Source organism: Oncorhynchus clarkii, chromosome 21 (genome assembly GCF_045791955.1).
Source record: "Oncorhynchus clarkii lewisi isolate Uvic-CL-2024 chromosome 21, UVic_Ocla_1.0, whole genome shotgun sequence".
NCBI classification, from domain to species: Eukaryota; Metazoa; Chordata; class Actinopteri; order Salmoniformes; family Salmonidae; genus Oncorhynchus; species Oncorhynchus clarkii.
Window position 1 is genome coordinate 21004344 of NC_092167.1, and position 22838 is coordinate 21027181.

The window sequence follows — 22838 nt, forward strand, 5'->3', positions numbered from 1 at the left end:
TTTACGCATGTGTGTGTGTGTGTGTGTGTGTGTGTGGGTATGCATATGTGTGCGTGTGTGTGTTACCTCTGAATCTCTGTAGTTTTACACTGGACTGGGTGAGCAACTCCTTGGCCTCCTGCTGCAGTAGCTCCGCCCTCTTCCTGGCGTCAGACACGCCCTCTGCCTTCGTCACCACCAAGCCCTCCACAACACTGTATTTACCCTTCACCTCCAAGTCAAACTCCTACACGCAATAAAACACACACACACACACACACACACACACACACACACACACACACACACACACACACACACACACACACACACACACACACACACATTGAGAATGGGTTGGCAGGTAAAATTCTTGGCTGTGTGTGTGCATGTGTGTTTGAGTTTTCAGGCTATGCATTGAGCGATATGTGGGAGTTTTGTAGAAATACACATTCCATACAAGGTCTCTAAAAGTGTGTATTGTGTGATGTGTGGGCTTGCATCTGTGTGTGCATGCTTACATGAGTGTGTGTGTGTGTGTGTGTGTGTGTGTGTGTGTGTGTGTGTGTGTGTGTACCTGCAGGGCCTGCTCTGCATCCTGCCTAGCGGTCTCAGACAGTCTCTCAGTGTGCTGTGTGTGGTGGCGGGTGCCCAGGCTGCTCTCTCTCAGCAGAGTCACGTCTCTCTCCAGCTGCAGCAGACGCAGTGTGGCGTTACTCAGACGCAGCTCCGACTCCGCCGTCTCCGACTCCACCTGTAAACACACAAACACATGTTAAAATGTATTCAAGCACAGACGCAAACACACACACATGTATTGGTCTTCTATCCTCGTGGGGACCTAAAATTCGAAATCCTATTTTCCCTAAACCTATTTCCCCTAACCATTAGCCTAACCCTAATCTTACGCCTAACACTAACCTTAACCTGTAACCCTAACTCTTAAGCTTAAAATAGCCTTTGTTCTGATGGGGACATGGGGAATTTTTGGTCCCAACAAGGAGTCACCAGCCCACACACACACACACACACACACACACACACACACACACACACACACACACACACACACACACACACACACACACACACACTCATGTAAGCATGCACACACAGATGCAAGCCCACACATCACACAATACACACTTTTAGAGACCTTGTATGGAATGTGTATTTCTACAAAACTCCCACATATCTCTCAATGCATAGCCTGAAAACTCTAAAAACATGAGCCTAATATAATAAAACCACAATCAAGAGAAGTGCCGCTGTGTGCTTAGACACAACTGAAAGCCTCGTCAGAGGTGACTTACAGATGTGATGAGGTCAAGTGTTCCCCTGGTGTTGTTGTGGGCCTGTTTGACGGCATCGATGGTAGCATTCTGAGCACGCTCAGTCGTTTCCAGAGCTTCCTTCACCAGGGCAGCTGTCTCCTTCATCTCAGACACCTCCTGACTGAGAGGAGATTGTATGTGAATTTGTCAATGTGGTGGTTCTGTGTGCATTTATTAGGGAAAAGGGAAAGTCAGTTGTGCAACTGAATGCCTTTAACTGAAATGTGTCTTCCACATTTAACCCAACCCCTCTGAATCAGAGCAGCGCGGAGGGCTGCCTTTATCAACATCCACGTCTTCAGCGCCCAGGGAACAGCGGGTTGACTGCCTTGTTCAGGGGCAGAACGACAGATTTTTACCTTGTCAGCTTGGGGAGTGTGTGTGTTAGCCTGTGTGTGGGTCTGTATGTGTTTGTGTCTGCCTGCGTTCGTGCATGCTATGTGTGTGCATTTGTGTGTACGTGTTTTGTGTGTGTGTGTGCATGCGTGCATCTTACCTGGCGGTGCGGGCCTGCTCCAGCAGCCTCTCTGCAGTGTGTATGTCGTTGGCACTCTGACTGAGGATGTCCTCCACGCTGGTGAGGGTTCCCACCCTGTCTCTGATCTTCTTGGTCAGGGCCTCCAGCTGCTCGGGCGATGTGGGCATCTCCAGGGCCAACACCTCATTTGAAACCGCTTCAATAACCTCCACTTTGGCACGGTCGTCTGTCACCGTGGAAACAGAGCTAATTAGACTCAAAGAGCCATACACAGGGGATCTACCACAATCAATTACAATCAGTTCTAATCACAAGCATAACCAATCATGAGAAAAGAAGAGCTGGAGCCCTGATTGTCAGTGATAATTTAGTTTGTCTGTACAGTACACTGAAATATTGAGGCCTGCTCTTTGAAAAATGTGTGTATACTCACTAGTGAGTAGGCCTCGTATCTCCTTGATGAGGCTGCGGAGCTGCTCGTTGCTCTGTTCCACTCTATCTCTGCTCTGGTTGGACTTCAGCAGCACCTCTTCAGCATTCAACTTCGCCTCGCCCGCACGCACCTTCACCTCCCACACCTAGAGGGCGCCACAGGACATGTTAACTCAAACACAGTAAGGTACACACTCCTCAACAGACCAATGCTTGTGCTGGAGCAAGCAGATATTCTATGCTCTAGTTACTATGATAATCATGTAAGTTATATGCGTGAATCTCAAGTTAGGATTCGGCCCGGAGTGTAAAAAACTACAGTTCCCACCATCCTAGAGAGCTTGTCCACTTCCTGCAGGGTGGAGAGGATTTCCTGGTCGAAGTCCTTGGCTGTTTTCAGAGTGCTTTGTGTCTGTGTGACCAAACCCTCACACCCCTCCCCACCACAGCGAAGGTTGCCGTCCTCCGACACACACCCCACCCCTCCACAGGGGGACGCAGCACACCCCTCCTCCCCCCCAGCTGCTCCACATGTCTGCACAGAGAGAAAACACACCAATTGGGTAAGAGCACTGTAAAACCAGGGACCAATCAAAAATCAGTATGGTGAAGAAGTGCGATGATAATTGGCTACTGATAGGTCAGATTTACCTTCTTGCTGAGCTCTGATAGGTCAAGAGTGTTGAGCTCTGTGGCGAGCCTCTCCAGTCTCTCTGTGTGTTTCTGTTGTCTCAGGTCAAACTCCGCCTGGTTCTGGCTCAGTCTGGCCTCCGCTTCACGCCGTAGTGTAGCTGACTGTTCCAAAGTGTTGTCGGGGTAACTGGTGGTCTGATTGGCACGGATCTCCGCCCTCTTAGACTCCAAGTGGGCCTTGGTGATGGTGTCCATCGCTCCTGCATTACACACACACACACACACACACACACACACACACACACACACACACACACACACACACACACACACACACATACACAAATAAAACACACACACACAGGGCACAGGGGTGTGTCAGAACTAGTAATGATATCATGCATACTGTACACCCTCTCTTTTCTCCCTCCTCTCTCACCCTCTATGTTAGAGTTCTTCACGGTCTTTATGTGGTCTCGAATGTCTGTGACTGATCTCTCTAGCTCTTGGGCCTGCTTTCTCAGTGCGTCCAGACTGGCCTCGGTGTCGTTGGCATTGACAACGAGACGGGACAGGGAATCCTCTGAGACGTTCAGCCTCTCGTTCAGGTCTGCCACCAGCTCACTGTTACACACACACACACACACACGAGAGAATAGTATTTTCATTAGAGTTGACATGGACTGACCATAACATCAAGCATCCGAACAGATCATTTCAACGTGTAAATGTGTGTATGCAGGTGCGTGTTTGTGTGTACATACGTGGCCTGCTGCATCATCTGTTGTACATCTTCCATCTTCTGTATAGCGGGGTTGTTCTCTACTATCGCACTGATAGCATTAGCACTAATCTCCAGACTGCTAACAGTGTCTGTGTACGGCGCCGTCACCCCACTGGTCTGGAGCTCTGTCACATGATCCTTCAAACGCTGAGTCTGATTGGACAGTTCCCCTACCACGCGGTCCCACTCGGCAAAGCACTGGTGGCATCGTTCGCAGGCGGGGAACGTCCCATGGTACCCTCTGGCACACTGGTTACACCTGGGCCCAGACACACCCTCCACACACACACACTGGCCGGACGAACGGTGGCACTGCTCGCTGGCGATGCCACGCAGGTCACAGTCACACGCTGGAGGGAGAGAAAGCGGAAAGAGGAGAAGAGAGAAAAGGGTTAAGCACATACCTATAGTTGACTTGAGGTGAAAACAGTTGTGATAATGGAAAGGAAATGAGGGTACAAGGAAAGGAACTCATAGTGATATGATAACAGGTCTGTGCCCTTTAAAAGCCCACCCTAGGGAAACAGAGGTATTGAAAAACTATATTATTAACGTCTCAACAGTCCTGCGTTGCGAGTAAATAAACCCACAGGTAGCCGTGACCTATAAACTCTATCACCATTTTGACCCCCCCCCCCCCCCAGTCTGAAGCACAGCAGAGACAAGCCCTCTAACCTCTAGAGTGGAGGAGAGGAGAAGGCGAGGAATAGAGTGATGGAGTAAGTCACAGTGAAAGAATGTGGGGAATGGAGAACAGGAAAGGGTGTATATACGCGGTTAGCAGCCATTACTGTTGCCTAAGCTTTTGAAGAGGGTGATTGATGCACCAAAAAAAAAAAATGTTCAACATACAATTATAAAGCAACCAGCTGCAATAGGGTTGTGAGTTTGCTCAACATTTGATGTACAAAACATTAAGAACACCTGCTCTTTCCATGACATAGACTGACTATGATCCCTTATTGATGTCACTTGTTAAATCCACTTCAATCAGTGTAGATGAAGGGGAGGAGACAGGTTAAAGAAGGATTTAAGCCTTGAGACAATTGAGACACGGATTGCGCATGTGTGCCATTCAGAGGGTTAATGGTTAAAGACAAAATATTTCAGAGCCTTTGAACAGGGTATGGTAGTATGTGCCAGGCGCACCGGTTTGTACCAAGAACTGCAGCGCTGCTGGGTTTTTCACACTCAACATGTGTGTACCAAGATCATCCCCGTGTGTACCAAGAATGGTCCACGAACCAAAGGACATCCAGCCAACACCTTGTAGAGTCCCGAAGAATTGAGGCTGTTCTGAGTGCAAACGTTTGGAGTCTTGAACACTCAGTGTTGCTGAACCAACATATATTTTTAAGTTGAATTGTATGTTCACTCAACTTTGAATTTTAGGTTGAGTGAACATACAATTCAAGTTGAGCATGTATTCTATATTATTTGTATATTTCCCAGTGTAAAATTAACTCTTTATGACAATACATTACATACGTACATCGTAAGGCCTTTCTTTGGGGCCTAGTTACATCCTAACACAGTGGTCTGAAACTCCTGTTTTACAGCCTGCAAGTCACATTATCCTGGCTTGCAAAGTGATGTGTAATTCCTTTTGGAGTTAGTCACCTGCCACGGTAGTCGTTCTCAGTTAGTCATTTTTATCTGACGCACGCACGCACGCACGCACGCACGCACGCACGCACGCACGCAGATGTGGGTTAAGAGGGTCATGTGTCAATCCTCAAAAGTGTCTCTCTTTATCTCTCTCTCTCTATGTCAAACACACACACACACTCATACACATACACACACATGCATGCAGTATACACACAGAGCGATGATAGGGCGAGGACAGAGCCAGGAGGCCAGACTAACTTTACAGGCAGTTTGGGAATGCTGCAGGAATTCCTAAGCCACAGGAATAAGACCACGACAGGATTTCTCTGATCGCTGGGAACATCTGCCTCTGATTCTCACATGAGCCAAGGAGTTATTCCCAGAATTTCACTCTCAAAATCTCCCCCCCCCCCCTCTCTCCCTCCCTCTCTCCTCTCTCTCTCTTTCACTGTCTCTCTGAGGGTGTGCCAACTTCTATAAGACCGACATTTCTCCAGATGCGGTGATTGATTGAAACTGGCCTGTTTGTCAGTCAGTTGTTCAGCAGGCAATAGACCATGTAGAGATATAGACAGGGAGGAGTAATTTAGAGCCAACTAACACCACACTGGTGACACACATGCACACACTGATTCAAGGACAGACACGGAAGCATGAAAGCCACTTCAGTATCTCCAGAGACATCCACTCCGCTGAAGTCTGATAACACACAAACACACACTCTGTGAGAAAACTGTAACGCAAAAAAATCCAGCCCAGTCACTCATGGGAACCACCGGTCATGAGAACGAGACCGTGAGAGACTGTTTACTCAAAGAGACCGATGCAAAACACACAGAACCCCTCTCTAAGAGTGTTTCTCCAGACCCCAGTAAATTCAGAGAGAGACCCACTTGGAGAGGAAGCAATGGCGCTCTTCGATACCCTGTTGCACATGTTTCAGCTTCATGATGTTTCAGGCAGTCATGGGAAGGAATCCACACACATACTTTGTACTTTCTACTGCTACTCAAAATCCCAGCCAGAGTTACTTACCTTGACATTTGACCTCAGGGTCTCCCCAGAACTTATCTCGGCACTCGTTGCATTTTCTTCCCCCGAAACCTGACCTGCACGAGCACTGCCCTGACAGCTAGAAAACACACAAGACAATACAAGACAACACAACATGTCAGCATTATGAACATGCAATGTACACTGAGTGTACAAAACATTAAGAACAACTTCCTAATTTTGAGTTGCCCCCCCCTCCCCCCACATCCTTCTTTAACCTTTAACCTCCTCCCTTTCATCTACACTGATGGAAGTGCCTTTATTAATACATTTTCATGTTCAAAATTGTGCCCTCTCCTCAAACAATAGCATGGTCATTCTTTCACTGTAATAGCTACTGTAAATTGGACAGTGCAGCTAGATGAACAAGAATGTAAGCTTTCTGCCCATATCAGATATGTCTATGTCCTGGGAAATTGTCTTGTTACTTACAACCTCATTTTAATCGCATTGGCCTACATAAGCTCAACTGTCCCGTGGAAGGGACACCGATCCCGAAGGAGTTTCAACAAGTCACAAGTCAACCAGCTTTCGCCTGGATTCACCTGGTCAGCCGGTCATGTTTCATGTACCATCTCCAGGTTAGAGGAGAGTATTCTTGCTACACACTGTACAATGGACAGTGGCCTGTATTGTATACAGAGTTTCAGAGTAGGAGTGCTGACCTAGGATAAGATCCCAGGTCAAGATAAGTGTTTACGTTAATACAGCGTATTGAAACACGTGGTATACAGACCACATCAGGCCTGCAAGTCACATTGTGCTGGCTTGCAAAGTGTTGTGTAATTCTTATTGGAATCCAGCCAGAGTGGGGATATCCAGCACTTGGAATTTGTATTCACCTGTAACCTGCACTCGGGATAACTGCCAGGGTTGGGAAGACTAAGACATGAGACGACATAAAGCAGGGTTCCCCAACGTTTGGCCCACCTAGTTTCCTGATCCAATTTTTAAAAATGGTTTTTATTGTTGCACATCAAATATTGTAAAAACACCAGTAAATCAGCTCAAAGTGATTATTATTTTGGAAATCTGTTCCAAAATATTCACATTCATAATAAAGAGATATTTGAGATTGTATACAAATGTAAGCAAGCTTTGAAATTCTTCTGTTTTAGTCAAGTATTATTGCAAATGATTTGTCATTATGTTCCAGGCCCCCTGGCCATCCGCTTAAGAAAAAAAACATCCAACAGCTAAACATCATTGATGATCCCTGAGCTAAAGCATCTAAACTGGAGAAACCTTTTCAGTAACGGGTAAAAAAAAATCCAAGTAACAGCTTGGATTCGGTTAGAAAATGTATGTTATTTATATTTGTGTAGCATAATATTAATTCATCAATTCACATGCAAAAACATAGATATTGAAACAAACAATTCTAAAAATCTACCTGTAATAGAGCATGCTGGGAAATATGATAAAGATGGGCGTGGTTTTGGTTCAACTCTGGTTACTTACACCAACACTGGGGTTCTTTTACACCACTGAGTGTAAAAATGTTACATTGAAAATCAACACCAGGTAACACTGGCCAAATGTGTGTGTGCTGTGTGTAGATGAGTTGGGTGACAACATGGGGTGTGGGAGTTGCTTTGGAAGGATGGGGTATTTTATTTTATTGAACCTTTATTTAACTAGGCAAGTCACTTAACAACAAATTCTTATTTACAATGACAACCTACCAAAAGGCAAAATACCTCCTGCGGTGACGGGGGATAAAAATATAAATAAATATATATAGATATAGGACAAAACACACATCACGACAAGAGAGACAACACAACACTACAAAATGAGAGACCTAAGACAACAACATAGCAAGGCAGCAACACATGACAACACAACATGACAACAACATGGTAGCAACACAACATGGTAGCAGCACAAAACATGTTACAAACATTATTGGGCACAGACAACAGCACAAAGGGCAAGAAGGTAGAGACAACAATACATCATGCAAAGCAGACACAACTGTCAGTAAGAGTGTACATGATTGAGTATTTGAATGAAGAGATTGAGATAAAACTGTCCAGTTTGAGTGTTTGTTGCAGCTCGTTCCAGGCGCTAGCTGCAGCGATCTGAAAAGACGAGCGACCCAGGGATGTGTGTGTTCTGGGGACCTTTAACAGAATGTGACTGGCAGAACGGGTGAGGGTGAGGACAGTTGTGGCTCTCACCTCATTGCACGACGTCCCAAAGGAGTGGGTTGGGTCACAGTCACAGGTCTGGCAGCCCTTTCCGCTTCCAATGTTGAACGTATCAAGGGCACAGCGGTCGCAGTTCTGGCCAATCACGTTAGGCCGGCAGGGACACTGGCCAGTCTGCAGGTCACAGTGACACTCCCCCGGAGACAGACACGCCTCCGACATTGTGCCCACTGAATAACACATACACCCTACAGAGAGAGAAAGACAGTTACACACACACACACACACACACACTACATATATACACACACTGTCTAACTGTACTCACTCCTGCAGCTCTGGCTGGCGGCGTTGCCGTAGTAACCCAGCTTGCAGCGCTGGCAGCCATAGCCCTCGGTATGGTGCAGGCATTTGAGGCAGACGCCTGTGCGAGCGTCGCAGGACCCCGGGTCCAGCTGGTCGATGTTGTCGTTACACTGGCAGGGCAGACAGCGCCCGCTGGGCACCTGGGGGTTACCATAGTGACCTGGGGCACACTCGTCACACCTGGCTCCTACGGAAGAGAAGGAAAGGTGAATTCCGAACTGTTTACACACACAGACACACACACACACCTACAGTTATTAATCCGTAAGGAAGCAGAACTGTCCATTGGCTGCAGTGAGTAGTACATTGCAGTCATGGCAAGGTTGTAAACACTCATAAAACAGTCATAGAACAATTGTAAACAGTCGTAAACAGTTACAGGCAGTGGACTGGCCTCCTGTTCCAGTGAGAGCGGTATCTGTGGGATCTCTCACAGACACTCACTGTCCCTGTAGATACTACCTGCCCATTATGACCAGGAGCAGAGGGGATTCTGCTAGCTCTGTCATTTCAGGGAAAATGTGTACTAGGACTGGGAGAACAATGTATGGCGTGTTGTGTGTGATGCGGTGTGTGTGTGGGTGCATGTGCACGTGTCCGTGTGTGTGTGCGTGTGTGTGTGTGTCTAACCTCTGTATCCAGGGCTGCAGGCACAGACCAGCTGGTAGTTGTCGGCGGTCTGGTAGCAGCTGTCTGCGTACTGGCGCCCGCTCCCCGGCCCGTCGGGACACATGCAGGGGCGGCAGTGACCCCCCAAACCCAACACTGGGTCGCCATGGTAACCATCCAGACACCTGTAGGCACGGGGTAAGACATGATAAGAGGCAAGGTAAACACTCACATATACACACACACGCGCTTGGTACTGATAAGAGGAAGCATGACAGTGAAATATGCAGCTGTGTCCTGCACTGTGGTTTGGTGTGTGGTATATTAGCTGGTTCTAATTTTAAGATGGTATAATTTCACACAGTACCTTTCACACATGTGCCCGGTGGTGAAGGCGCGGCAGCCCTGGCACTCCCCAGTCTGAGGGTGGCAGTAGTCGCTGTTGCCGTTACACTGACAGGGCTGGCATTGAGGGAAGCCCCAATAGCCTGGCAGGCAGTGGGCACACTGACGCCCTGACGCCCCTGGAACACACTCGCACTGACCTGTGGCCTCGTGGCAGAAAGCGTTCACAGAGCCCATAGGACTACACTCACAGCCTGGGGAGAGAGGAGGGAGAGGTGGGAGGGGAGGGAGGGCGTAATAGGGAGAGGGGAAGGAGGGGTGGAGCAAAGAGGAAGATAAGAGGGGAAAAGAGAGTGGGAAAGGGATAAAAAAAATACCACACTTTTGAAGTTGGAATTTCAACCGCAGGCTCAAAATAACCATCTCCCTGACATTTAACCAATAATCCCTGACCCCATACTTGTCTGTCACTCACTTCTGCATCCTAAGGGGCTGAACAGGAAGGTGGCGGGGGCACAGCGGTCACAGTTCCTGCCTGCCACATTGGGCCGACACTGGCACTGCCCGCCGCTGGGGTCGCACACTGTACTAAGAGAGCCCTGGGAGTCACACTGGCACGCTATAGAGCAGAAGGGAGAATTGGGGGAATGGGAAAGGGAGAGAGTAAAAGAGGGGGGAAAGATAGGGGAGGGGAGAAGAGGGAGGAGGGAAGATGTGTGTGTGTGTGTGTGTGTGAGAGAGAGAGAGAGAGAGAGAGAGAGAGAGAGAGAGAGAGTGGAATGCAGAAATGTGAGTTGTTGTTGTTGTTGCTATTTGAGTATTAGGAATGCTTCAGGAAGGAAATTATTGTTTATTAATGAACAGACAGACTCACGGGAAAACATGCACTCATAGACACACACACAAACATACAGACTACCCCCCCGTCCCATCCGCCCCTCCACCGAACCCTAGACACACAGCCCCCCCAGCCCCGTCTCCTACCCATAGCCCCCTGATGTAGCAGGGCAGACACACTGAAGATGTAGTTGTTGCAGATGTCCGTCATGGGGCTCTTGATGACGCTTTGGCTGCTCTCCAGACAGCGGTACCTCTGGAACGTATCCCACGCCCCCTCACCCTGAGAACCCTCAAACAACAGCAGCTCACGCACCCGCGGAATCAACACCAACTACAGGGAGAGAGAGGGAGGAGGGAGAGAGAAGGGGAGGGAAGGGTAGGAGGAGAGCAAGGAAGAGACAGATACAGACCGAGGGCTTGTCTTAGAGATAGTACAAGTCTGTTATTCCACACTCCATTGACTATAACATGACTACTGTAGGGATGTTTTCCATAATGACTCGTGTGCTAGTGGAAACTACAGTTTATCAGACTGTATGGAGCGTGGTTTGTGACTGTTACTTACGGAGTCGATGAGCGTGTAGGGGCTTTGGACATCACTGAGAGAGGAGTAAAGAGGCAGACTGAGACGCACAGTGTAGTTCCGCCCCTTCTCCAGACACACAGGCCTCGGGAGCAGCACATGTCTGAAACACACACGCAGAGGAGAGTACGGTTGAAACGGTAGAGGTGGTGTGTCGGTGTGTGTATGTGTGTTTGTGTGCATGCGTGTATGTGTGTGAAGATGGTGTATGAAGGTGGAGGCAAGGGTGTATTGTAGGGACCAGGGAGATGTGTGTCACTTGGGTACCTACCTGGATCCTGGAAGAAGAGACACCAACTGCTGATCTCCTCCTTGAAGCGTGTTTTCACATGGACTGGCTGGCTGCCCCACTCTCATTGAGTACGGACGTATCACTCTGATCTCCACCTGCTCCCACTGATCCGGCAACTACAGCAACACAGGGTTAAGGTTAGATTTAGTGTCAGGGTTAGAATTAGGTGAAGGGTTAAGGTTAGGAGATAGGGTACATTTCAGGTTTAGGGTTAGGAGCTAGGGTTAGGGTTAAGGTTAGGGTAAGAGAATGGGTTAGGGTTAGGTTTAGCTGTACAAGACAAGTGTGTGTGTGTGCATGTGTGTGCATGTGTGTGTATATGTTCGTGTGTGTGTGTGTGTGTGTGTGTGTGTGTGTGTGTGTGTGTGTGTGTGTGTGTGTGTGTGTGTGTGTGTGTGTGTGTGTGTGTGTGTGTGTGTGTGTGTGTGTGTGTGTGCGTGCGTGCGTGCGTGCGTGCGTGCGTGCGTGTGTGTGTGTTTTACCTGTGGTTCGTAGCGAATCAGCATGTCGTAGTCCATGGAGTCAGGTAAGTTGTTGATGTGGAACTCCAGGTGGGCTCCCTCAGGTACCTTGACAAACCCTGCCCCTGTCCAGGTAGGACTACGGTTCAGAGGATAGGGCCTGGGAACCACCGTCACACCCTGAGAGAGAGGGAGGGAGAGAGAGATATAACACATTTAGAAAGACAAAGGCAGAGAGATTGAAAGTGAGAGGTCAACACACACACACACACTCACAGGGCCGTGCTTGGCTTCCTCAGCCTCGTAGGTGTAGTGGTCCAAGGCGATGAAGTAGTATCCTGACTCCACCTGGTCACAACGCCTCCCATACATGTGTTCTCGACACTGACACTGGCCTGATATCGGAGAACAACTAGAGATGGAGGGAGAGAGAGGGGGGACAATAGGGAAAGAGATAAATAGGGAGAGCAACAGAATGCGAAAAACTGATTGTTAGTGAATATCCAATACCTTCAAATACATTTCCGCAACCATGCATTTTTGGGCGGGGTGGAATTATGAAGAGTAGTTGTGCTGTGATTGGATCATATGAGTAGAGGCGTGCTGTGATTGGATCATATGAGTAGAGGCATGATGTGATCGGTTAAAACGTACTCATTGTTGACGGCTCCGCCCTGGTCGCAGTCACATGGTCTGCAGCCGTCCATGTCATTACTCAGGCCCCAGTGTTGCGGCTGCAGGAACAAAATAATAGAGTTATAAATAAACACACACACACACACACACACACGCACTGCAGGACACACAGTGATGTGGTCGGTAAGTCCCTCACCAGACACCGGTCACAGTTCCTGCCGGTGACAAGGCGTTTGCAGAAGCAGTTTCCTGTGTCCATGTCACATGGGCTTCCTCCCGGCAGTGTGCCCAGGGGATTACAGGTACACTCTGCCAAAAACACACACACTCACGTCAAATAAACAATGAGAGACAAAAAGATAGGAGTGTGTGTGTGTGTGTGTGTGTGTGTGTGTGTGTGTGTGTGTGTGTGTGTGTGTGTGTGTGTGCGCACGCGTGTGTGTGTTAGACTCACGCAGGCAGCCGTTTGGTCCCTGTCCCAGGCCGTAGTGTCCCTGTCTACAGTGGTCGCAGCGCTCTCCCTCCACACTGGTCTTACAGCGACACTGCCCTGCTATCAGACCAGCCGACACGTCTGTCCTGCCGTCACAAACACCACCCTGCAGGGAGCCCGTCGGGTCACAGCTACACGCTACAGACAGGGGGAGAGGGAGGGAGGTGAGTGAGTGAGAGAAAAAGACAGGAAGGAATGCAAGGGGACAGGGAGGGTAGGAGGGAGAGTGATGAGGCAGTTGAAGGAGACAGAAACAGAAAGAGTTTGGGGGGGGGTATTGGAGAGGGAGAGACGAAGGGGAGAAAAAGAAGAGAACAGAGACTCCAACAGTACATTAAGAGTGTTACGTTCAGAGACAGAGATCAAAGGGAGAGTTGAGAGTATGACCTCTGACCTTGATAGGTCAGAGGTCATAGGTGAGGCCAGCAACCTCTTGGCCCTTGTCATAAGTCACAGAGAGACGGTGACGTACGTTCACAGATGTTGGGGTCTCTCAGGTGTCTTTCGGGGTGCTGGTAGTAGAAGGGTCTGCACTGCTCACACTGACGCCCCATGGTGTCATGTTGACACTCATCACACACTCCTCCACTCACGTTCCCCGTAGACAGATACACAGCCATGTCAAAGTGACATGACCTAGAGTGGTGGTTACACTCGCACACTGGGAGAAGGAGAGAGAGACAGAGGGAGATGGTGAAGGGTGAGGGGGGCAGAGAGAGAGAGAGAGAGAGAGAGAGAGAGAGAGAGAGAGAGAGAGAGAGAATATTTTGTTTAAACATATTTCGCACTTCAAAAGACACTACCAACAGGATGGAATTAGGAAGATTCCCCCTGTTGAATATCATTTGACATATCTGGAACAGAATGATCCAGACTCTGTATATATCTGGCACAGTGTGATCAGTGTGTGTTTGTGTGTGTGTGTGTGTGTGCGTGTGTGTGAATGTCTCACTCTTGCAGGCATTGGTGTTGCGTCCCTCTGCAGGCCTCCAGGGCAGGTCGTTGTAGAAGTCCTTACAGTGCTCACAGTTCAGACCCTCTGTGTTGTGGTTACACATACAGTGACCATGGACCTGGATAAACACAGGCGCGCACGCATTCACACACATGTCCGTAAACACACGCGCGCACGCACAGTCAGCTTTTCCGAAAGGGGGGCGGGGCAATGCGTCGCGGAAGTTAGCGTAAGAGCGCGCGCGAGCCATCGAGATATATAGAGAGAATTCTAAATCAGGTGAACAGAAACACTCGTGTTAGAGGTGCTAGTCCCAAAGACAAGAGAAAAAGCAACTACTCGAGTCATCTCCCTCTTAACGGTCACACAACCTATTAGGGGAATGTGTGCATCTCGCGTGTGTGTGTATGTTGTTTCGTGTGTGTGTGTGTGAGTGTGTGTCTGCGTGTGTGCTTCACTTACCATGCCCTCTGTGCCTACGTGTATCCCATCGACAGGGGCGCATTTGGAGGCATGTCCGTAGCAGAAGCAGTTGCCGCGGACGACCATGTCGAAGAGGGCATAGTAGTATTTCTCTGTGACCTCGTCTCTGGAGTCCAGCAGGTTGTCACCCAGTGTGTGGAGCTTAGTGAACTGGACACGCAGGTTAGTGATCTTCAGCATGTCTACACACACATATGGAGACACATACACACACAATCAGGATAAAGGCACACTTACCCGTCCTAATGTAACGGCCCATCTAAAACAGCAGTGGTACGTTATAGGAATGTTTCTGTAGGTCACTCTTTATATTAGGTTCTGGATCTTCTCCAAGCTCATCTCTATGACCTCTGACCCTAAAGATGTGGGATCCTCCTTCTGAAGGCTCCCTACACCCTACACACACATTCACTACATACTTAACATGAGGGGCCCTCTGTGTGTGTGTGTGTGTGTGTGTGTGTGTGTGTGTGTGTGTGTGTGTGTGTGTGTGTGTGTGTGTGTGTGTGTGTGTGTGTGTGTGTGTGTGTGTGTGTGTGTGTGTGTGTGTGTGTGTGTGTGTGTGTGGCTTCTACATGTGAAATTCCATAAGAGGTGCCAGGATAACCTGACCTCTAACCCCTGCCCTGCAGTGTTGCCTTGACTACCGCCACTGCTCAGACTTCGGTTATTACACTTAGAAAATTATTTGTTGCAGTACTAACTGGATCGTATGTAGCTAATGAGATATACCACCTCTGGCCTGGTGTTGTACTGTAGTTACTTACTCTGTATCCTGGGACTGTAAGGGTCTTCAATCTCAAACGCCGGGTCCAGCACCCTGAATATCACCTGATAGAGAGGGGGAGTGAGGGATGAAGAGAAGGATTGTAAAAATAAACGTTTACTGGGTTATAATTCAATGAGAGACTAACTCTGAATCATTCTGGAGCCACAGCTTCTACCCCCACCCCTTGCAAAAGCTCAAAGGCCACACAGATGCACACCTCTCCCTCTGCAGACGGCTCTATGTCAGAGTAGCGAGAGTCACAGATGATGTCGTCCACTTTGACCATGGGTCCCACGGATATCCCAGGGAAGGCGGACTCACAGTTATAGCTATAGTAACGGTACACCTGCCACTTCTCCCCAAAATCCATGGAACGCTCGATCACCATGGTAGCCGGACGGAACGTCTATCAATCAAAGAGATCATTCTAATTTGTAAACACAGAAATACAACAAATATAAAGGACTAGCTTCTTGACCACGTGACCCGACCAGGGATAACTCTGGGTCCTAATATTATAACACAGAAAGAAAGAAAAAGAGCAAATGAGAACAAGAATGAATGAGAGAGGAGAGTCCAGACCAGATCAGAGACGGAAACAGAGATACATGGAGGGCTCTAAAGGAAGCTGGATAGACTCAATACACTGATGCCAGCAGTACTGAGTATAGTGTTTTACAAGGGCCCTCTCTCCCATCCATCTCAAGAGACTAGGGTGATTTTCCACATACCTTAAACACAGCTGTGAGTGAGTGTGTGTGTGTGTGTGTGTGTGTGTGTGTGTGTGTGTGTGTGTGTGTGTGTGTGCGTGCGTGCGTGCGTGTGTGCGTGTATGTGTGTGTGGCCACCTTAAAAGTCATGATGAGATGTGTGAAGTGGAACTCAGCTTCCAGGTTCAGTTGAATGGTCACATTCTCCACCCCTGCAGCACAGGGAAACAAACACACAACACACACACACTGAGAAAGACATCCCATGACAGACATATCCCTTAAGTCAAGGAGTTAGGAGTTACAGACCCATAAAAACACACTAGTGAGTCTGCCAAAATCTCTGCTAACACACACACACACCCACCCACACACACACACACACACACACACACACACAGGAGATGGGCTGATTGGCCGTGTCAATTTGACCATGTCAATTGGTCTTTCTGCCACACCCATGTGACGAATTGATCCGTTGCCGTGGTAACATGTGCGTAGTGGGATCTCATAGGGACTAATGCACCGGGATAAGGAACCCCTGCTTTTCCATGTTTCGTCCTTCCTGGTATGTGGCCCCTTCCATGACTTAACTACAATGTACACTTTATCCTCCCCATCTGTCAGAAGACTCAGCAATGAATAAACAAACCCACTGTGTGTGTGTGTGTGTGTGTTTGTGCGTGCATGGGCTATGTGAGTCTGTGTTAGTGTTACGACTGTATGTGTGTGTGTGTGTGTGTGTGTGTGTGTGTGTGTGTGTGTGTGTGTGTGTGTGTGTGTGTGTGTGTGTGTGTGTGTGTGTGTGTGTGTGTGTGTGTGTGTGAGAGAGTGTGTGTGTGCGTGTATGCATGTATGTGTGGGAAAGACAGTCCGGTTCCCATGCTCTCAGACAAGAATACCTCTTATTATGTTGCCCAGTTGCAAGTATGTGTGCGAGGGAGTGTGTGTGCATGCGTGTATTACAGGGAACAATGCGGTCATGTGGTGTCGGCAGTGTTGATTTACAGCTGTTTCTAACACCTGTTTACGTGAGCATATCTGTAAATCCTCTGCCCTGAAGCCTGCTCTGATTAGCTGAGCTGTGTTACTCTGGGATCTGCTCTACTCACCGTACCGCCCCCCTGTTCCCATGAGATCACATTTAGAACACACTGACCATTCTCTCACAGCTGGACCTCACCATGACACACACACGTACACACATGTTTGTATTACTATCCTTGTGGGGACCGAACAATTGATTCCATTCAAAATCCTATTTTCCATTACCCTAAACCTAACCCTTAACCTAACCCTAAACCTAACCCTAAGCCTAACCCTTAACCTAACCCTAAACCTAACCCTTAACCTAACCCTAAACCTAACCCTAAACCTAACCCTTAACCTAATCCTAAACCTAACCCTTAACCTAACCCTTAACCTAACCCTAAACCTAACCCTTAACCTAAACCTAACCCTAAACCTAACGCTAAACCTAACCCTAACCCTATTTGTTTATTTGGATTCCTATTAACTTTTGCAGAAGCAGCAGTTACTCTTCCTGGGGTCCACAAAAAACATGACAAGTAACAAAACACTGATAGACTGATAGACAAGGACAGTAACACAAATGTAAAATACAACGATATACAAACAATACAACAAAGAAATAATAGAAACAACACAACTAAAAAAGTATGTGTGCATTAGAGTGTGTCTATGTGGTTGTGTGTTTGTCCCCTCACAGTACCTGCAGTTCCATGAGTTGTTGTTTAATCCACTTTTGAAAGATCATTTTGATGTTTGCCTGAGTAATTGGAGACGGAAGGGAGTTTCATGCCATCATGGCTCTGTATAAAACCGTGCGTTTGCCGTCAATTTGTTTTGGACTTGGGGACTGTGAAGAGACCCGTGGTGGCATGTCTTGTGGGGTATGTATGGGGGTTTGATTATGCCGACAATCTGGAATTTAAAAAAATAGAAGCGAAGCAGTCAATCTCTCGTCAACCCTGAACCAGGAAAGACTGCCATGCATGTTGTTGATGTTAGTTCTGTGTGTGCAGTTTTCTGCTTTGTTTTGAGCCAGCTGCAGCTTTGATAGGTCTTTCTTTGGGACACGACCAGAGCCTGAACAACTAGTACAGTTGATTTGTGTCAAAAAATTGCAGAACATCATTTTATAACAGATATACTCCTCCTCGTCTTCACAGCAACTTTGTCAATATGACTTGACCATGATAAATTACCATCCAATGTTATACCTAGGAGTTTAGCTTCCTCGACTTGCCTCTACAGCCACAACCTTTATGTACAACTCCAGTTGAGGTTTAGGTCTTAGAGAATGTTTTGAACCAAATACAATACCTTTAGTTTGAGATGTATTTAAGACCCATTTATTGTTAATCACCCATTCTGGTACTGACTGTAACTCCTTATTTAGAATTTCAGTGAGCTCACTGGCTTTGGGTGCTGACATGTAAAGTGTGGAATCATCTGTATACTTAGTCCTTCTAGCTTTGTGTAAGACCTGTGGCAAATCCTTTGTTAAAATAGAGAAGAGTAACGGCCCAAGGCAACTGCCCTGAGGGACACTGCACTGTACATATCTGATGTTAGAGAAGATTCTATCGAAGAACACACTCCGGGTTCTATTGGATAAATAACTCTCCAACCATGTGAAGGCAGGTGGTGTTTTTTCAATAACCTTTATGATCAATAACATCAAAGACTGCACTGAAATCTAACAACACAGTTCCAACTATCATCTTATTATCAATTTATTTGAACCAATCATCTGTCATCTGAGTCAGGGCTGTACAAGTTGAGTGCCCTTCTCTATATGCATGCTGAAAAATAGCATTGTATTTGGTCAAACACAACCCTCTCCATCAGTTTACTAAGAACAGGCAGCAAACTGATTGGGCGGCTGTTAGAACCAGCAAAGGTGCCTTTCCTATTTTTAGGCAGTGGAATGACTTTAACTTCCTTCCACGCCTGTGGACACACACACTCCCTTTCATCTTTGGTTAAAGATATAGAAAATAGGGGTTGCAATATAGGGTGTGTTTGTAAATTCAATCTGGAGCGCCAAAGCACAGAGTGCGCTCTGGGCGTTAGTCCATTCGGAAATTCAGAGGTGTGTTTGTAAATTCAATCTGGAGCTCCAAAGCACAGAGTGCGCTCTGGGCGTTCGTAAATTCAGAGTTTTGTCAGATTGTCCATTCGGAAGTTCAGAGCGTTTCGCTCTCGGAGTGTTCAGAGAACATACTGGACGCTCTGGCCGAGGAGTAGTGTTGAGCCGAGGGTTCAGAGAACATACTGGACGCTCTGGCCGAGGAGTAGGGTTGATCCAGGGTTCTGACCTCACAACGGCAGTCAAGCACCTAAGCTAACTGGCTAACGTTGAACGTATACTGGCTCTGAACATAAAGTATACAGCAACACCTCCCCCATTGGCATTCACGTATTTTCCGTAATTACAGTTTATGCATACATTGCTACTGCTGTATCATCTAAAGAATTAGCTAAGTGAGTTTCAGAGATGGGGCGGTTATGATATCGTTTAGTACCTTGAGCGTGGCTGAGGTGCACCCGTGACCGGCTCGGAAACCAGATTGCACAGCGGAGAAGGTACGGTGGGATTCGAGATGGTCAGTGACCTGTTTGTTGACTTGGCTTTCGAAGACCTTAGATAGGCAGGGCAGGATGGATATAGGTCTGTAACAGTTTGGGTCCAGGGTGTCTCCCCCTTTGAAGAGGGGGATGACTGCGGCAGCTTTCCAATCCTTGGGGATCTCAGACGATATGAAAGAGAGGTTGAACAGGCTGGTAATAGGGGTTGCGACAATGGCGGCGGATAGTTTCAGAAATAGAAGGTCCAGATTGTCAAGCCCAGCTGATTTGTACGGGTCCAGGTTTTGCAGCTCTTTCAGAACATCTGCTATCTGGATTTGGGTAAAGGAGAACCTGGAGAGGCTTGGGCGAGTAGCTGCGGGGGGGGCGGAGCTGTTGGCCGAGGTTGGAGTAGCCAGGCGGAAGGCATGGCCAGCCGTTGAGAAATGCTTGTTGAAGTTTTCGATAATCATGGATTTATCGTTGGTGACCGTGTTACCTAGCCTCAGTGCAGTGGGCAGCTGGGAGGAGGTGCTCTTGTTCTCCATGGACTTCACAGTGTCCCAGAACTTTTTGGAGTTGGAGCTACAGGATGCAAATGTCTGCCTGAAGAAGCTGGCCTTAGCTTTCCTGACTTCCCTGAACAGTTGCATATCGCGGGGACTATTCGATGCTATTGCAGTCCGCCACAGGATGTTTTTGTGCTGGTCGAGGGCAGTCAGGTCTGGAGTGAACCAAGGGCTATATCTGTTATTAGTTCTGCATTTTTTGAACGGAGCATGCTTATCTAAAATGGTGAGGAAGTTACTTTTAAAGAATGACCAGGCATCCTCAACTGACGGGATGAGGTCAATGTCCTTCCAGGATACCCGGGCCAGGTCGATTAGAAAGGCCTGCTCACAGAAGTGTTTTAGGGAGCGTTTGACAGTGATGAGGGGTGGTCGTTTGACTGCGGCTCCGTAGCGGATACAGGCAATGAGGCAATGATCACTGAGATCCTGGTTGAAGACAGCGGAGGTGTATTTGGAGGGCCAGTTGGTCAGGATGACGTCTATGAGGGTGCCCTTGTTTACAGATTTAGGGTTGTACCTGGTGGGTTCCTTGATGATTTGTGTGAGATTGAGGGCATCTAGCTTAGATTGTAGGACTGCTGGGGTGTTAAGCATATCCCAGTTTAGGTCACCTAACAGAACAAACTCTGAAGCTAGATGGGGGGCGATCAATTCACAAATGGTGTCCAGGGCACAGCTGGGAGCTGAGGGGGGTCGGTAGCAGGCGGCAACAGTGAGAGACTTATTTCTGGACAGAGTAATTTTCAAAATTAGTAGTTCGAACTGTTTGGGTATGGACCTGGAAAGTATGACATTACTTTGCAGGCTATCTCTGCAGTAGACTGCAACTCCTCCCCCTTTGGCAGTTCTATCTTGATGGAAAATGTTATAGTTGGGTATGGAAATCTCCGAATTTTTGGTGGCCTTCCTGAGCCAGGATTCAGACACGGCAAGGACATCAGGGTTAGCAGAGTGTGCTAAAGCAGTGAGTAAAACAAACTTAGGGAGGAGGCTTCTGATGTTGACATTCCAGTATATGAATGTTATCCGATGTTAGCAAGTTACTGAGTGAATCCAGGTGAAGGCTATGATACCTTATTGATGTCACTTGTTAAATCCACTTTAATCAGTGTAGATGAAGGGTAGGAGACAGGTTAAAGAAGGATTTTAAAGCCTTGTGTCACGGATATTACCGAAGGTGGCTCCCCTTCCTGTTCGGGTGGCGCTCGGCGGTCGTCGTCGCCGGTCTATTAGATGCCACCGATCCCTTTTTCCTTTTAGTTTGTTTTGGTCTAATTGTTTTCACCTGTTCCTTGTTGGGGTTTTGGGATGGGTGTTAGTTAAGTTCGTTTAGCCCGCTGGTATTTGTGCGGGCTTGTTGTTATTGTACGTTAGTGGTGTATTGTTGATTTTGGGTTTTCGCTGTCCGGTGTTTGTAACAGTGGGTTGTTGTTGTAGTTTGTGCCTGTGTTTTGGGCTTCACCCTATTTTGTACCTGTTCCTGTTACGGAGGACATTAAAACGTTTTTCCCGTTTACCTTCTGCTCTCTAAGTCTGACTCCACACCCATCACACCTTGAGACAATTGCGACACGGATTGTGTATGTGTGCCATTCAGAGGGTGAATGGGCAAGACAAAATATTTAAGTGCCTTTGAAGGAGGTATGAAAGTAGGTGCCAGGCGCACCGGTTTGAATGTGTCAAGAACTGCAGCGCTGCTGGGTTTTTCAAGCTCAACAGTTTCCCGTGTGTCAAGAATGGTCCCCCACCAAAAGGACATCCAGCCAACTTGACACAACTTTTTGAAGCATTGGAGTCAAAATGGGCCAGCATCCCTGTGGAACGCTTTCAACACCTTGTAGAGTCCATGCCCCAACGAATTAAAGATGTTCTGAGGGCCAAACGTGGTGCAACCAAATGTTTTGTAAACTCAGTGTATATTAATATTGTCTATTCTTGATAGCTTATCTGAGAAAAAATATATACACTGTATATATGTGTGTGTGATGTTGGGCTGAAGCTACTACCCCTGAGGCTTGGCTTGCTCATTTCTCCCAAGCTTTTGGGAGGGAGGGAGGACAATGAGCCTGTTGTAGCAGATGTAAGCAATGTTCCCCTGCGCACTGTCAGCTTTCATAGCTGGGATCAGCTCTTTTCCCGCCTCTGGCGCACAGCTTCAGAGAAGTCCTCTTTGAGAAAGATGTTGGTTCCTCTCGTGTTCTTGGCTCTCTCCAGAACAGCCATCTTGTCCTCAAACCTCAGGAGCTTGACCACTATCGGCCTGGGTCTGTCACCTGGCCTGGTTACATGTTTTCCAGACCTGTGGGCGCGCTCCACCTCAATCTTCGTATGATCCATCGGCAGCTTTTCAGTGATCATTTTCCATACTTCCTCCTCAGACTCGGCCCAGTTCTCATGTGAAGACTCTGGTATGCCTTCCACAACGATGGTATTCCTCCTGGATTGTCCCCCTGGATCTGTTTTCCCAGTCATTGCTAACAAGGATTCATGCTGATGTCATCTCGAGAGGACTTACAGTTTGTTGTCATCTTGCTGCAAGTCTCTTTCAGGACATACACATCTCCCTGGGAGAACTGCAAACTGTTCTTACAGTTCTGAACCTCCCCCCGTCAGATCGTCCATTCTTTCGTTAGTTGAGTCCATCAGTATCTGGACAAAGCTCTTGAAGCTATT

At 47.7% G+C, this 22838-nt stretch overlaps 1 protein-coding gene across 1 annotated transcript in view; it reads right to left on the bottom strand.

Annotated features, from left to right (window-relative positions):
• LOC139378735 (laminin subunit beta-1-like) overlaps nt 1-22838 on the bottom strand; it is a 30138-nt gene that overhangs the window by 3550 nt on the left and 3750 nt on the right. The window contains exons 4-32 of the mRNA XM_071121181.1: nt 16138-16211; nt 15507-15695; nt 15288-15351; nt 14500-14702; nt 14035-14155; nt 13555-13743; nt 13044-13220; nt 12786-12898; nt 12608-12687; nt 12230-12365; nt 11975-12133; nt 11472-11608; nt 11183-11303; nt 10762-10948; nt 10253-10396; nt 9800-10031; nt 9454-9617; nt 8786-9010; nt 8488-8705; nt 6287-6383; nt 3621-3990; nt 3296-3480; nt 2875-3116; nt 2552-2758; nt 2225-2369; nt 1810-2017; nt 1293-1434; nt 557-733; nt 67-226 (exon numbers count right to left, since the gene is read on the bottom strand). Of these exons, the coding sequence (XP_070977282.1) occupies nt 67-226; nt 557-733; nt 1293-1434; nt 1810-2017; nt 2225-2369; nt 2552-2758; nt 2875-3116; nt 3296-3480; nt 3621-3990; nt 6287-6383; nt 8488-8705; nt 8786-9010; nt 9454-9617; nt 9800-10031; nt 10253-10396; nt 10762-10948; nt 11183-11303; nt 11472-11608; nt 11975-12133; nt 12230-12365; nt 12608-12687; nt 12786-12898; nt 13044-13220; nt 13555-13743; nt 14035-14155; nt 14500-14702; nt 15288-15351; nt 15507-15695; nt 16138-16211 (4866 nt within the window). The remainder of the gene's footprint in view (nt 1-66; nt 227-556; nt 734-1292; nt 1435-1809; nt 2018-2224; nt 2370-2551; nt 2759-2874; nt 3117-3295; nt 3481-3620; nt 3991-6286; nt 6384-8487; nt 8706-8785; nt 9011-9453; nt 9618-9799; nt 10032-10252; nt 10397-10761; nt 10949-11182; nt 11304-11471; nt 11609-11974; nt 12134-12229; nt 12366-12607; nt 12688-12785; nt 12899-13043; nt 13221-13554; nt 13744-14034; nt 14156-14499; nt 14703-15287; nt 15352-15506; nt 15696-16137; nt 16212-22838) is intronic.